The sequence below is a fragment of the Candidozyma duobushaemuli genome (genome assembly GCF_002926085.2).
Source record: "Candidozyma duobushaemuli strain B09383 chromosome Unknown A_B09383, whole genome shotgun sequence".
Lineage (NCBI taxonomy): Eukaryota > Fungi > Ascomycota > Pichiomycetes > Serinales > Metschnikowiaceae > Candidozyma > Candidozyma duobushaemuli.
This window is the reverse complement of record NW_020289901.1, coordinates 1338416-1352895: the sequence shown is the minus strand read 5'-3', so window position 1 is coordinate 1352895 and position 14480 is coordinate 1338416. Positions and strand designations below refer to the sequence as shown.

At 44.1% G+C, this 14480-nt stretch overlaps 7 protein-coding genes and 1 non-coding gene across 8 annotated transcripts; 3 read left to right on the top strand and 5 right to left on the bottom strand. All coding sequences in view use genetic code 12, as the record gives it.

Annotated features, from left to right (window-relative positions):
• The first annotated feature begins 1816 nt into the window (after positions 1-1816).
• Positions 1817-1887, top strand: CXQ87_000617. The gene has a single exon. It is a non-coding gene; the product is annotated as a tRNA-Gln (tRNA).
• Positions 1888-2100: 213 nt separating this feature from the next.
• CXQ87_000616 (uncharacterized protein) lies at positions 2101-2418 on the bottom strand (the record flags this gene model as incomplete). The annotated part of the gene is made up of 1 exon (XM_025479190.1): positions 2101-2418. The coding sequence occupies one exon, from the start codon at positions 2416-2418 to the stop codon at positions 2101-2103; it is 318 nt and encodes a 105-aa protein (XP_025338663.1).
• A 1547-nt stretch (positions 2419-3965) lies between these two features.
• ARE2 (sterol acyltransferase) lies at positions 3966-8603 on the bottom strand (the record flags this gene model as incomplete). Its single annotated transcript, XM_025479189.1, has 5 exons — positions 3966-4281; positions 5169-5551; positions 5936-6701; positions 6962-7327; positions 7363-8603. The coding sequence occupies 5 exons, from the start codon at positions 8601-8603 to the stop codon at positions 3966-3968; spliced, it is 3072 nt and encodes a 1023-aa protein (XP_025338662.1).
• An 851-nt stretch (positions 8604-9454) lies between these two features.
• CXQ87_000614 (putative metalloprotease) lies at positions 9455-9955 on the bottom strand (the record flags this gene model as incomplete). The annotated part of the gene is made up of 1 exon (XM_025479188.1): positions 9455-9955. One exon carries the CDS (start codon positions 9953-9955, stop codon positions 9455-9457), a length of 501 nt encoding a protein of 166 aa, XP_025338661.1.
• A 269-nt stretch (positions 9956-10224) lies between these two features.
• On the top strand, positions 10225-10851 carry CXQ87_000613 (uncharacterized protein; the record flags this gene model as incomplete). Its single annotated transcript, XM_025479187.1, has 1 exon — positions 10225-10851. The coding sequence occupies one exon, from the start codon at positions 10225-10227 to the stop codon at positions 10849-10851; it is 627 nt and encodes a 208-aa protein (XP_025338660.1).
• Positions 10852-11311: 460 nt separating this feature from the next.
• CXQ87_000612 (uncharacterized protein) lies at positions 11312-12331 on the top strand (the record flags this gene model as incomplete). Its single annotated transcript, XM_025479186.1, has 1 exon — positions 11312-12331. The coding sequence occupies one exon, from the start codon at positions 11312-11314 to the stop codon at positions 12329-12331; it is 1020 nt and encodes a 339-aa protein (XP_025338659.1).
• A 63-nt stretch (positions 12332-12394) lies between these two features.
• Positions 12395-13486, bottom strand: CXQ87_000611 (uncharacterized protein; the record flags this gene model as incomplete). Its single annotated transcript, XM_025479185.1, has 1 exon — positions 12395-13486. One exon carries the CDS (start codon positions 13484-13486, stop codon positions 12395-12397), a length of 1092 nt encoding a protein of 363 aa, XP_025338658.1.
• A 113-nt stretch (positions 13487-13599) lies between these two features.
• CXQ87_000610 (mitochondrial 54S ribosomal protein MRPL50) lies at positions 13600-14262 on the bottom strand (the record flags this gene model as incomplete). Its single annotated transcript, XM_025479184.1, has 1 exon — positions 13600-14262. One exon carries the CDS (start codon positions 14260-14262, stop codon positions 13600-13602), a length of 663 nt encoding a protein of 220 aa, XP_025338657.1.
• Between the last annotated feature and the right edge of the window lie 218 nt (positions 14263-14480).

Here is a 14480-nt window from a genome sequence, read left to right as displayed (position 1 = left end):
CACCGTCTATGCAGGGACTGCAGCATTTCTTTTGCCAGTGGACCATCTGCTTCCGTTTGTGCCACGTAAGAGTGAAGAGCTTTATATCTAGCTTTTGGCCTGCTTGCACTTTCCTCTTAGAATTATGAAATTTGTAAATCGCTGTGTCAAGTATAACACGAGCAACCGCCAAAACTCTTCGGAGGTACGGGTGGGATCCGAAGACCCATATGAGACTACCTCATCACGCTGTAAGTTACCCGCCCACAACGTGTCTCATACCAAACCGACTCTGATCTTACTCCATTTGACGACACTTCTTTGGAACCGATTTGGTAACTCCAAGTTCTGAAGCTCCTGGCCGGATTACCCTGACACTGCTCGGTCACGCCAATTTTTTTAAATTGACATTTCTTTTTTTGCATATCAGCCTTTTGTTACAGAAGATAACGTTTTTCGCACCCAACACTTACTACCGAGGTTACCACTGTTCTATTGGAAAAATAATTTACTTCATTGAGCTGCCAATCTCTCAATTCTAAAATCACGCAAAATTAATTCTTATGACTTTTGTCGCGCTTATTGAACTCTCTCTTATCTCTTCTTGTTTATCCGTTTTGCTGACCTTCGTTCTCAATACCCTCCAAGAGCTGAAAGAAAGCAGGCCTGAGTTATGATGATGACTGTTTATTGTCTATTCAAAAGTAGCTGGGCTTATGTAATCTATGATACTCCACCATCTAGTTGTTTTAGATTTCTTGGTATGGACCTACAATCGCATCTATTTGCAGCCATCCATCCCAAGCCTGAAACAGTTGTCTCTATCGATCTCATAAGAGTGACGTGCATTTGTTTTAAACTCTACCCCAATTGATTGCAATTGAGCTGGCAAGCACCCAAGAATCGACTAATTTCGTGGTTCCTGATTCTATTTGAGTCTAGATATCGAGGAGCATAACTCATACCCACTTCTTAGTCTGATACTGAAAAGGGCACTGATTATTCGAAGTTAAGTATGTCTGACTTCTGGCGCAGTTAATTTGTCGTACCATGCTCTTAATTTTGATAATGCTTTAACATGAACCAACCGTGCTTGGCTTCTTAGTATTTATAAGTAGGTTCTCAGTATACCTAAGCAAACATCCGAAGGTCATGTCATGGGTATGAGAATATACTATTCTATCTGCTTGATTTACAGTACTTTCGCTTATAATCTGTAGCAAGCTGAGTTCCGCCGTATTCTCTCTTTCCAGTGAGTAGTTTGCAGGCCAGTAAGTAGTACTAATTTTTAAAAAGGTGTAAGGTTCTCCTGATTTGTGGATCCTTTGCATTAGCTTTACTTTGGAGATTACCAAACTCTTTCCGCTTTTGCAACTGTACGGCAAAACCATTATACCTCTCAGTAGCTTTTTAGCATACTGGAATTCACTAACAAAATACTTCTTCTACTCAAGAAAGTCCCATTTTATTTCTCGTGATGTTTAGCAATGTAAACCCCAAGTAGGAACCATTTCTCCCATGGCCCTCTACGACTCGCATATAAGGAGGGCTTACCAACTCATCAAGTTGGACGCCATCAAGGATTTGACAGTGGCCTGGCTATTCTTATCATGAGCTACTAAAGGTGTCGGGGCAATAATTATGGACAGCCTGACGTCGAATAATAAATACGATCTTAATTCACTCCAAATTCAACCAATGGTGCTGAAACTTTGTAGCAGGCATCACTAACGCATCAGAATTAACATCTGTTGTTTTCGCTCGGCGAAATTGAGATTTTGCACCATCAAACATTTCATAGAATATATTTTACCAGCTTGTTAGGAAAATCAGTTAAGGTTGTATAGTGTAGTGGCATCACTTGAGATTCTGATTCTCACAACCTGGGTTCGATCCCCAGTGCGACCTTATTTTTTTGCTTACACTCTGAAATTTGGTTTATTCCTTAGTTACAATGGCTCTATCTTGAAATACGGGGTATCGCTGATTTCGCATCGTTGAATCGTAAATTACTATGTGTCTGTCATGTTCATCACACCTAATCGATGATTTGAATATGACGTTCCTAAAATGCCGTTGGGGATGGTATAAATCATTTGGCTAAACCATGCCGTCTTGCCTCTAAATCTTCTTTTCTGAATCGCCTCGAGGAACGCCGCCTGGGTTTTGGGCATCCTCGGAGATCTCAAGAAGTTTCAGCAAATCTCGATCGTTCGAGGGTTCACCTGGTGGGGCAATCTGATCACCACGAGCGGCCTGAACACTTCCAGCTCCAATCTTACCAGCATTCTTGTTGTTACTAGGTTTTCCGTCCACAACAAGTCCCTCGTCGTTGCCCACAATTGGGCCCTCGTTCACCGATCCGCCCTTGGGTGCTTCGACCACAATGTTTTGCTCCTTGCTAGCCAAAGCCACTTTTTCGTCCGCACGATCCTCCATCTTTGAGGAGTCCACGAGTTTGCCGACGTCCCGTTGTTATCACTTTGTTTTTCAAGAGGGTCCACTAATTCGTACGCAATGTCTGGTTTCTCTTTCAACTCTTGTGAGATCATGTAAATACAAAGCCCAAAAAAGAATAGCATGACGATATATCCTGACAACTTCCTGGAGTTGGTCAAGAAGAACTGCCTGGGCATCTTCTCATATGCTTTGGTTCGTTTCGAATGTGGTTTCATGTAGTACGGCCTGGGGAGGCCATTATTTTTGTATGAGCCTTGCATCTTTGCCTCTACCTAGTGTAAGCCTCCTTTCCGCCTTGACGAGAATAAGATTAGGTGGTGGATTGAACAACTTCAAAGCGTGAAAACAGCACTGAGTCTGACAGCTATAGATTTAAGGCGCGACACACAGCATAGTTCCGGAAGCCTGGGTATGTGCAGGTACTCTGGCTTCAGGAACAGTGGGCAGGCTGGACAAACGGATGATCGCAGTCTAGTAAATTTAGGCAGCCAAGCGACTTCTTCTACTGGATTTGTTTTTTTTTTTTTTTGTGAACGGCCATTTGAATTACTTTGGGAGCTTTTTTTTTTTTTTTTTCGCCTCGAGGATCCTGTGAGATGGCTACGACATAGAAGCATGCCTTTGTTCGAAGCCTTTGTTGGATGGCACAAAATCTTGTTGCTTCGAGCCCGCGGTCTCGCTTCGCCTCTGCCCAAGCCTCTGCCCAGACAAAAAATCTAATACTTTCAAATAGACATGTGGTTTCGAAGGCGATTGTAATTGTAAAGACTTCTCTCATATCTATCTTGATTTGTTTTGCAATTCAAATGGACGTGGCATTTAATTTGTGAGGTTCACGATTTGGGTGCGCATATAAAAACTGGCTGCAAAATTGAATTAACTCGCGCCTTAGCACTTCTACGTATAATGTTGAAAATACTACTTTTATCTGTATTCCATTGGACAACTATATTGGCGACCCCGCCTGCGTGCTTCCTCAGCTGTATCAACGAAGTGGCACACTATTGCCCTGGAAGCCACCACGACCTTCTGTGCTTGTGCCAGTTGAAGGAGTCGCTTGTGGGCTGCCTAGTCGATATATGCCCCGTGGGGAATTTTGAAGCCAGTAGAGATCATTTCATTGGAACGTGTCTCGAGCATGGAAGACCCCACGACCCTGTTCGACACGCCATTCCTCCTGAGCAGTATCAAGAATACTTCCAGGACTTCCGAGGCCAGTTGCCTTCGCTTAGTCATTTTCCAATGGGTACCAAAGTTAGAAGCAAAACTCGTATCCAAGGGCTAATGAGGCAAGGAACGCCCGAAGAGTTCAACAAGGATGGCTCTGTGATCGACAAGCGGGATACACCTCCTCATCGACATAGAACCGTCGATAGGGCAAAACATAGCCGCTAGCGCATCACTTAAATAGTCCGATATTTTGTATCTCTTCCAGTCGAAGGAGTCGAGAGAGGTACCCAATATCTGGCTAATTGAAGAACTCAGCGCATGAAATTTGTAATGGTACGCCAATGACCACCGTAGATCTATTCGTCTCCCAAGATCCCCTTCTGGCGCTTGTCAATCATGACCTTCGTTATCTGGTCTCTAGGGACACTAACCAAACCCACTTCTCTTCTCCTGATGCTCGTTGGATCGATCTTGTCTCGAGAATTTTCGTACAGATTTGTGAGCAACAAGTTACCAAATGGGTCAACGACCGTAAGGACCCCATCGATGGCCCGCTCATCGAGCAACTTGATCCTCATGGCCGTTCCAATGAACTTTTCGATTGGGGTATCCATGGATAAGAAAGTAGATTCTGGTGTGCATGAAAACTCGGCAGTGGAAAAATCGACGAACCTTTTGAATTCGATACAAATATTGAACCAATTGAGAGTTGTCAGTTCAAAAGCAACCTTTAGAACATGAATATCTTCTATACTAGTCGAATCAATAACGATCAAGGTTTAGCAGCCGGAGCGAATACTCGGTATTTTGGCGGTAGAAGATATCATACGATAAGTTAAAGAACGATAATCACAGGGCTACATTTCGTTAAAGTAATTCGAACACGAGCCTCTGATTCCAGAGATTTCGCTAGTGTAGACCTCTTGCTTCCAGGGTGCCATCTCACCTCAATCGTTACCCGCACTTGAAAAATGTATATATTCTTCGCAAGTCGCATTCTGAGATTCTTCTTTAACATCAATCGCAAGTACGTTCCTTACATTTGGCCGACGTGATCACCACGTCGATCATTAGGGACGCCAGCGTAGAGAGATAAGCACGTTGCTGGGCGCCTGACGTTGACTTCTACATGGAGCGTTGGGAATCAGTTGTGGCTACAATTATCCTTCATCTTTTTTTTTTTCTCATTCTCTTTACTACTTTCTTTTCATGGACACACATGGCGAGCTACGAGCCATACACCAGGAGTACAAGCTGTACTTTCCGGAGTGCAGTATTTACCTTAAGTCGGACTTAGGGACGTCTGGAGATAGTATATATGACAGGGCCCTCAGTCGAAGGTCAGTATCACATATCAAGCTCAGGACTCACGAAGAGAAGAACATTAGCATCTCTGTATGCATTGCAGGGTGGCACGAAGTAGGAAAAAGTGAGTTCTTCCCTACGTTTGAGGCGCTTCTAGACAGCCTTTCGCCTGGTTTCCGCAACAGGTTTGCGTCTGAACTTTCGGCAAAACTCAATAATTTATCCGGATAACTATGTACAATATTTAAGAAGACTTGTGCTTTGGAGCATTTTCCAAATCGCCAACATCGAGACGATTGTTTCTGATGTAGTAGTGCTTTTTTCTCGAGGGGTACTTCTTGGGCAGTGAGACACGCTCAATGTTCTTGATGTTGGGGCTGAACAAGGGCACTCTCATCTCAACGCCAATCCTGTTCATTTTGTTTCTGATATGAAGGTTTGTACCTATGTTGTGATTTCCTCTTTTGATACCAATGAGCTGGCCAAGAACGCTGGTTCTGTCGGTGTAGGTAACCCTTATGACATCGCCCGCCCTTAATCCATCGGGGGCTACCAAGGCAGATCTTTTACCAGTAGGGTCATGTTTTTTGACGAGCTGTTTATGCAAAAATGTGAGGACGTTTTCGCCGTTCCTCTTCTTGGGAAGTGGTTGAAAGACAGCTAAAGGTTAGTGATTGAAAATGTAATAGTGAAGTATGTATACGTACCCTCTTGTCCCTTACTAACGGGCTTCGGCGTTGAATAGGCACGTCTAGCAAAAGACTGAGCCAAGCTCCTCAATCCGGGAACTCTCAAACCAAGCATTTGGTACTGATGAAATGTGTAGTTGGAAGCTTCAATTTTTTTAGAGGTCTCAAATATGCAGGCCACAGAGAATGTCGGTCGTAGACCTATGTTAACGTTTTGCAAATGCACTTTATCAATGCAGTATATCACTATGCTAAAAAATATACAAATCATAATGCCACCACTAAAATCTCGACCGTCTCTTTCTTCCCGTAAATTTGGAGTCATGAGCGACCGTACGGCCTCTCCTTCTCATGAGTTCCTTCTTTCTGTTGATGTATTCCTTGTTAGACTCCAACTTCTTCCTCATCTTACTGTTAAGCTTCTTGGTCTTGCCATCAGCTTCCATCTGTGCACCGGTTAAGTTGAGTGTTCTCTCAGACTGACCGGCAGAAAGAACAAGGTAATACTTCTTGTTTCTCTTGCTCTCTGGATCGTCTATCACCAATCCACCAGCAAAACCAGCGACTTTAGCAGCTTCTAGGATGTTCTGCGTCTGTGTGTCGTTCATAGGGTAAAACTGGGCGACAAACTTTCCACCGCGAACCATAGATGCAAATAATGTATTGAAGAACCGTAAAAGTCTCTTCTTAGGATCAACACCAGCTGTATCAGCGTTACAGAGCCACTGAATGACAGAAATGGATATCACAGCATCAAAAGTACCTGCTCTGAAAGGGATACCATTACCTAAATCAGCCAAGAATAGGTCGCCTTCAACATCTCTATCTAGCGCTGAGGCCAACATGCTAGGGGCAATATCCATACCAATCCAGTTGTAGCCTTCTTCTGTTAAAATTTCTCCTGAAAGACCAGACCCACATCCCAAATCTAGGATGAAGTGAGGGTAGTCTGAATCAAGGTTGAGTAGTTCAAGAGCTCTAAGGGTCATCTTCGCCTGGATATGCTGCACACGAGTGGATGACGTGTATTTAAATGACTCGGAATCATTATAGAACACCTCTGGTGGGGCGATCTCTTCAGGCCTGGACATGCTGTATCTTGGAGTACCTCGAGATGAGCTCTGCGATCTGAGATTATTTTCCCTTAGAAAATCCTGCACGTGACACCATCTCGAATTTGCAGCCATTTAGAAAGATCAGTAAAAAATCTTGGGCATTAAAAAACTAAATATAAAGTACAAATCATCGCTGGGCCAGATGTGAAGCCCATCCAACAAATCGCATTGCCAAGGACTTTTTTGTCTCGCATGTACTTAGTCCTGCTAATCATCACCAACGGTATTTGACTCATCTGAAACAACCACAAGTAACCTCTGAGGCGACCAAAGATGGAGTACATGACCAACTCATGAATAAAGCTGGAGATAATGAAGGTCACTAGGTTTGCGTGGGCCTTGTTGAGTCGAAAAGCACTGATGGAAGAGTGGTAGACATGTCTGAGTAAGAACCGATGAACAGGCTTATTCCAGAGCCTGGCGTACTCAAACCAGTCAACACAGGACCACCAGGGCCCATAGAAATCCCTGTCAGCAAAATAGCTCAACTCACCTATAGCATTCAAGATAGCATCCCAAATCAAGTAGAATACAAGGAGGTATTCAACCATGAAAGGCGGAATCATATCCACGAGTAACAAAATGTATGCTACCTGGCGATCAAGCAAGCTCAAATTGGTTTCTCTCAACTCAATTGATCTCACAACAAGGGGTAAATTGAGTATTCAGCCACAAAAAGCATGATTGAGATGATACCGAAGATTGCTGTGATCTTCTCAAACAAGAAAGATTTCCGGATTCTCTCTGTACGTGGAAACACTAGTTCGTAGACAACAGTTGGAAACATTGTAAAAGTGAAGAAATTTTTGAAGGTAATGTTTTGAGGGAACTTTACCAGTTTGTCGTCCTGCAAACTTTCGAGGCTTCTTGCTAACGTCTGTGGGTCAACTTCATCCTCGTTGGTGATCGCAACAGATTGATGGAGAAGTTCAAAACGGCAGAAGGCGACGCTCTCGTTAAGCACGACTCTAATATGCTTTTCCTCGAATTGAGACGGGAGCTTGGCTGCTTTAGCATTCAACTTCTCCAAATATGCTTCAGAAAACTTCAACTCTAGCAAGATTCTCCATAAATACCCATTGTAAAAAGCATATGAGTGAACTTTCATCAATAGCACGAACATGTGAAGCACCAAAAACACCCTACCAATCCATTGGAAGTCGAAAAACAATAGGTAACTGACCCAAAAACAGAAAAAGATCAGCTCATAGATCGACTGAATGATCCAGCCGCTGCGAGACCAGCTCAAGTGGCCATTGAGGCAAAGATTTTGAACGAGGTAAGAAAAGTAAGTGGTCAAGTACATGAGACCGTCGGTTATTGCTATCTTTGGGAGTCCGGCAACAAATATCTGGAACACTGGGGCTTTGTAAATGAAGAGGCCATCCTCAAAAACAGCATGAAGAGCATCCTTCAATATGAAAAATGCAATTGCTAGCCAAAACAAAATGAAGAACCCGTAGAACTGGGAGTTTATCACTGAAGGCGAGTCTAGAATGGTGTAGCGCACGGGATCAGCACTTAAATCAGCAAAGCTTGATTTGAAAACCGTCCCCTTTCTCTTGTTTCGCTCCATCCGGTCATGATAAACTGTATTGAGCTTATTGAAAATGCCCTCTATCAGTTTGTCATCCAAGGCATCGAACGTTCCGTGTGCCACCGGCTTTTTCGTCACCCTAGTTCTCCGGCGAACACGGCTTGCCACACTCTCCGGTACCGGGGCCTTCTCATCCAGAAGTTCCTCAGGTGTTCTTGAGGCCTCACTGTTTGTGGGCAGATTCGTCAAACTGGAATTGTAAAAGTCGGTTGATAAGGGTTTCCGAGTTTCAGATGCCTTGTTGGCGATCCTTTCTAAGTTATCCTCCGTACTCGAGCGTTTCACCATATTAAAATCAAGTTAAAGAAGCTTTGTATGAGTTATCGGAACACCCTAAATTGTCATAATATATGGGCAGACTGCCTGGCATTCTGCAGGTTTCTGAAACTGAGTCTCATACAAAACGCAGCAACAGTTGCAGATGTGCGCTTAAGCAGGAGGGGCAGAATTACGGAAGGCAAAAAAAGCCAAACTTCTGCAAAGACAGGCTAGGCCAACATTTTTCCGCCCTACTCCGGCTCGCAAATACTTGGAGAGGCTTCAACCGATTTATCCGAAAAGCGTTGCGCACGTCGTGACACAATCCAAGGCAATACACAGTCAACGTGAACCACCTGAGCCACTAATGCGAGGAACAGGAAGCAAACGAACTTTGTGAGTGCCAACTAAGCCCTACAATTGACATTTGCATATCTGTGATAGAAGCTCCGATGCGATTGTACGCATTCGGCAACATTTGAAGCAGCCTACACGGTGACACAAGCCCGGTGTACTATGCAAAGGATCCAAATGATTGCCGATTGCGTCACCATTTTGTTAGACCAACCTGTAAAGGGCAATTTTAGCTATTGAATGCAATTGAGCCCAAAAATGGAACACAAGTCACCTCCCACATACTATTTATTCTTGGCCTGAGAAACGTTGCCTTGGGCCCTTGCATACTATTTACAACTAGCGATACACCCGCTCAAATGGTCTTGTATCGTTAAAGCACGATTTCCAGACAGTTTCCACGACTTGCTGAGCAGTCTCTTGGTTCTTACAATTTGGGTTTGCCGCCACCGAGAGAACGGCACGTCTCTTAATACAGTCTTGGAATTTTCCTCCGAAGTTGCTCAAGCCCGTTTTCTGGATCTCTCTCATGATTCTGCATTCCCGCTAAGCATAGAAGCACGTATTTCTGTACAAGCATGATGCTTCAAATCTGTAAGGTCAACCTTAAACTTCAAATGGTCATACGCATGAACAAGCTCATGGGTCAAGACGTCCTCGAGTTGCCACTTGTCCTGAATCCAGTTTGAGCACAACAAAATACCATACTTTGGATGGAAGCCCCCACCTTTGAGATCGTCACATTTGTCACAAATAATGTTCTGCGTGCTCAAGTTGCCTCCAAGTTTATTGACATGATCCATCATGAATCTGACACTCGGTGAGTATCGGAGCATCCAGTCTCTATTCTCATCACACAGTTCACAGTTGGTATTCATGTGTTTCTCTCTGTAGTCGTGTTCAAACTGAGCCTTTTCGTCATCAGACATGCCCAAGCCTGTTCTATACAGCAACGAGCGTCTCCACCATTCAAAACCCGAAAGCTTCTCCGGCGGTGACGTCTTCAACGCCGATTGTTCCTGAACCATAGAGAAGAAGAAGTAGTGGAGTGTCGGAACTTATGCAGGAGATGGGTTTCGAAGACAGAGGCGAATGTTACCTTCATGGTTTACAAATGGAGGTGTAATTTCAGGCGATAAACAAAACTAACCTAACTTCCTTTTTTTCATTCGAGAAGACAGAAATGAGGAAACAAGCGTTCTGGAGCGTAGTATGTAAATCGAGAAGATGTGAAGTTTTAGGCTGCGAAGAGATATCTCTGCCGGACTCTCAGAAAGCTTCTCGATAAACCACCATCATGGTATCCAACATTTGGGTAGCAGCTGCCGACAACGACCAAGCACTTGTCAAAAAGTACATCGAATCTGGTGAGTGTACTGCAAATATAAAAGACGCTAATGGCTACACCCCTATCCACGCAGCTGCCTCTTACGGGCATCTCGACCTTCTTCGTTATCTCATCGAGCAAGGCGGCGACATAAATATTCAAGACGAAGAGGGTGACACTCCTTTACATCACGTTGAAGATCTAGCAACCGCTACTGCTCTTGTTGAAGAATTCAAGGCAGACTACAAGATCAAAAATGGCGAGGGTCAGACGCCAGCACAGTACATTGAAGAAGAAGACGAGTTCCCAGAACTTGCCAAATACTTACGCTCATTGACACATGATGAGCCATCGTCCTCGCTATTAGATAATCTTCCGGCACCAGGGGAAACCGAGGGTCACCAGATTCGATACACCATGGAGGAGGACCAAGAAGGAGTCGAGATGGACGAGGAGAGGAGGAAGAAGTTGGAGGCAATCGTGAACAGTGAAAACCCGGAAGAGGCTCTCAGAGAGCTTGTCACATCGGCCGTTAGAGACGGTTTGGCTCAATACCACGGTGATGAAGCTTCGGATGCCAAAAGAAGGAAGGAGTAAATTTTAGGCGCCAGCATTGAAGCCCAGGTGTATAGAGCTGATATGTTTTAATAGAATGGGAACCAGCTTGTATTTTGCAATATCTGATCAAGCTCGTATGGGGATCAGGAAAGTCGGAGCCAGCGAGAGCGACCAGTCAAAAATAATTTAAATTAAAATCAAAAGCTCAAGAATACGTTTCCTCTCAAAACGACATTTAGCCATGGAAAGTGGAGTGTAGTGCTTTCGGGCGGCTTCCAATCCATACAGGATTACGTCGCTACAGTGGACGAAATATCAAATCGCTATTCCACTACTCTCATCATAGCCATGATTGACGCAATTTTGGATTACTTCAAGGCTGGGCTTGTCAATCCCGATGGAACTCCAAGGTATGTTCATTTCACAGTTAATAATAGCATTCAATTCACTAACAGAAAGGAAATTGTACACCTCGTACACCTTGGATGAGTTGACGTCCATGACTTTGCTCGAAAGAGTGAAAATCTCCGACTGGAGAATGGAAATCTTCACCTTGGCCTTTACATTCTTGTTTGTTCTTTTCTACAAAGGTGGTGATTTGTACAACTACAGCAAGGTGTCGTCTTTTCTTGCTGGTGTCAAGGATGTCTTTGAGGACAATTTCGCCCAGTACGGCGTTGGCGACGGCAAGTTGTATGTCAAGGATAGTGCTGAATCCTACTCCTCTTACGCATCTGGACGTGAGAACATCGAGAAGGTCAATATCAACTTCAAATTGGCTCCTAGACAGAACATCTTCTTGTGGATTATGGAGACTGGCTTCAGCTTTTTCACCGAATCTGTGCCGGCTCCAAATGATAGGGTCGACATCTCAATTACACCATCTGGGGACTACGAGAACTTCATCAGTGCAATTGTTTCAAAGATTGGTATGAGTGACCACAGAAAGTTCAACTACTACTTGGCTTTGACTAAGACCAGTGACTCTGACAAATTGCCCGAGTCCTTCGTGTTCATGAGTGAAGTCAATGAGTTCCATGAGAAGACTTTTACTGAAAAGCTTGCCTCATCCTTGACCTTGGGCTTGGCTTCTGTGGTGAGGTTCATCGCTTTCACCGATCAGCCAAATGAGAAGCCCGAAGCTATTCGCGACTTGTATCCCCAGCGCAGAGTCGTTATTTCGTTGAACTTGACCGGCAACAAGCAAGAGTTGAAGGAGGTATCTGATGTTCTTGGTGCAGTTTTCGAGATTGTTGACGAGTTGTCAGAGAAGAAGATCACCTTCAAGCCCGAGGCTGTTAGAAAGGTAGTCAAGAACAGAGAGCTCGAAATCTCCAAGCTCGAGAAGCTTGAGGAGGATATCAAAAAGGAAGCCGAGGCCGAGGAAAGAGCTAAGTTGAAGAGGCAAGAGAGGGAGAAGTTCAGAAACTTGTCGAGAGAGGAGCAAATGAAGGCCGAGAAGAAAGCTCAAGACAGGAAGCAGAGAAAAGCCATGAAGAAAATGAAGGTGAGAAGTTAGATCCCTACATCATAGGACGTTTTTACAACCTTGCAAGCACGCAATAATAATATCATGCTTTTTCTATATTTTACCTGTAAGACGCCAGCCCCTGCCCACAGGGGTCTTGAATACCTCAGCCACACCGGCTCCCAAAGCATCGGCCAAAACCCACATTAGGTCATAGCCATAAAACGGTTTCCGGAAGTTTGCCTTATTTTTACCTTCCCATTTCTCAAATAGTTGTTCCTCAAGGAGTTCCTTGAATTTTGATTTGTTTAAAGTCTTCACAAGCCACGACCGTCCCGAATTTATCATTTTAAGGAACGTACCGCACCGAGGATATGCCAACGAGTACTGATGAACGTTGATCTCATTGTGGTGATTTGAAGTTAGTGTAACTACACCAGTCTTCACCAATGCTGACAAATGATCAGCAGAGATATCTGTTGTACAAATCGAAAGTGCCTCAGGGTGACCCTTCACGAACTGTTTAAACTCTCCCAAAGCAGCAGCCGTCGCTCCATCCAGACCATCAGCAATTTCCTCGATTAATGCAATATAATGCTCGATTTTTACGACAACCTCGATGTTTTCATAGCCGTATGTCACTTTTGAGTTTTGGCCTCCTTTTCCAGTCCTCAGAATTATCGGCAGAGCGTTGGTAATGATGAACTTCTTGACTAAACCGTCGCGTATACACATTTCAAGACTTCTATCCACAAATGTATTACCTTGGTCTTGAAACATCGAGTATAGCTGGTTAAGAGTGAGCATACCATTGGGTAGCTGCTGGTTTCGGTACTTAATAATTTCGGCTTTTGTTTCCATGGAGAGTCCTCGGAGTGAGAAAAGAAGATCAGTAGCAGAACTACCTTCTTTAGCCTGCTCGCTATAATAACGATTATGAAAGCAAGTTTTTTCTGCCCACTGATTTTCAACAACAGTATCAATAGCGTCAACTATGCCTGTGTAATTTTGGATCTGGAAATCAAGATTAGCCCTCAGTGATACCACTTGTAGTGGTTCCTCTGAGCCATCTTCCTCATCCTGTTTCTTCACCTTTTGCTTCGGCTTGGGCTTGCTTTTCAATGGAGAGAGGGGTCCTTTCTTGGGGTTGGAGCTTGGCTTTTTGATTCTTGACAGGTTTGCTGCAGTGAATCGAATATTTGACATGAAAAGCAAGACTATGTATGAATGGGTGCAACACTTCGCACCTTCTCACTCACATATCGCCGGAGAGTTTCTCACAAACAATTCCCAGTTAATGATCTATTCTATATACAGATTTAGTTAATTATGATCTTCTTCCTGTCAGTTTCACCATCGCTGCTGTTATACTTCCAGTAATAGGTTCCAGTCTCCGACAAGTTCTCAAGAGACTTGCCTGCCGAATTTTGAAGAAATATGCTATCCTTCGCAAGCTCAATTCCGCTCGACTTGTATATGAGTTCAGCAAGCTCGGTGGTGGTGAATGGGGCTTTCAGCGTTCCAAATTGGAAGCTCAAGGTCTCAGGCACAGAGGAGTTGACTTCTCTGGCAATGACACCCGACAGATCCGCAGAGGCATTCATGTTGGTGACTGACAGTTTTGATGCACTCTTCATGTTGGAAAACAAAGCAGACAATTCGTCTAAAGATAATGCAGGCAGGCTCTCCTTTGGTGTAACAGGCTCCGCTGCTTTGACCTTTTTAGTGGTTCTCGTGAGAACAACCTTTGGAGCATCAACAACTGGAATCCGAGGTCCATGGTCCTTAGTGATGTAACATGCTTTATTATCGACATGGAGGACATTTCTCATGAAAGAGGGAGCCACGTCTATGATCTGGCCCTTGACCCCGTGTGGTGGGAAGTCTGTGAGTAACTGCACCGGGACCTTCTTTGACTTGCCCCTGCTTATGTTCCGTGTAAACTGCCTAGCCACAGAAAGTTGCAATCTAGGACAGGACATCGTCAACACTATTTGATCTTCAGTATACGGGTTTGAAAATTTTGGACTACTCGCTTTTATGGTGCACAGGTGTTAGTCGGATACATGGCCGTAAAGTAAGTCGGTTCAATTGTCGACACAAAGTTGACAAGATGTCTGAATCTCTTGATTGGTAGCTCCATCGTATTAGCTGCCAACTCAAATATAGCAATTCTCTTGCAGCTTCATTTATAGAAGAA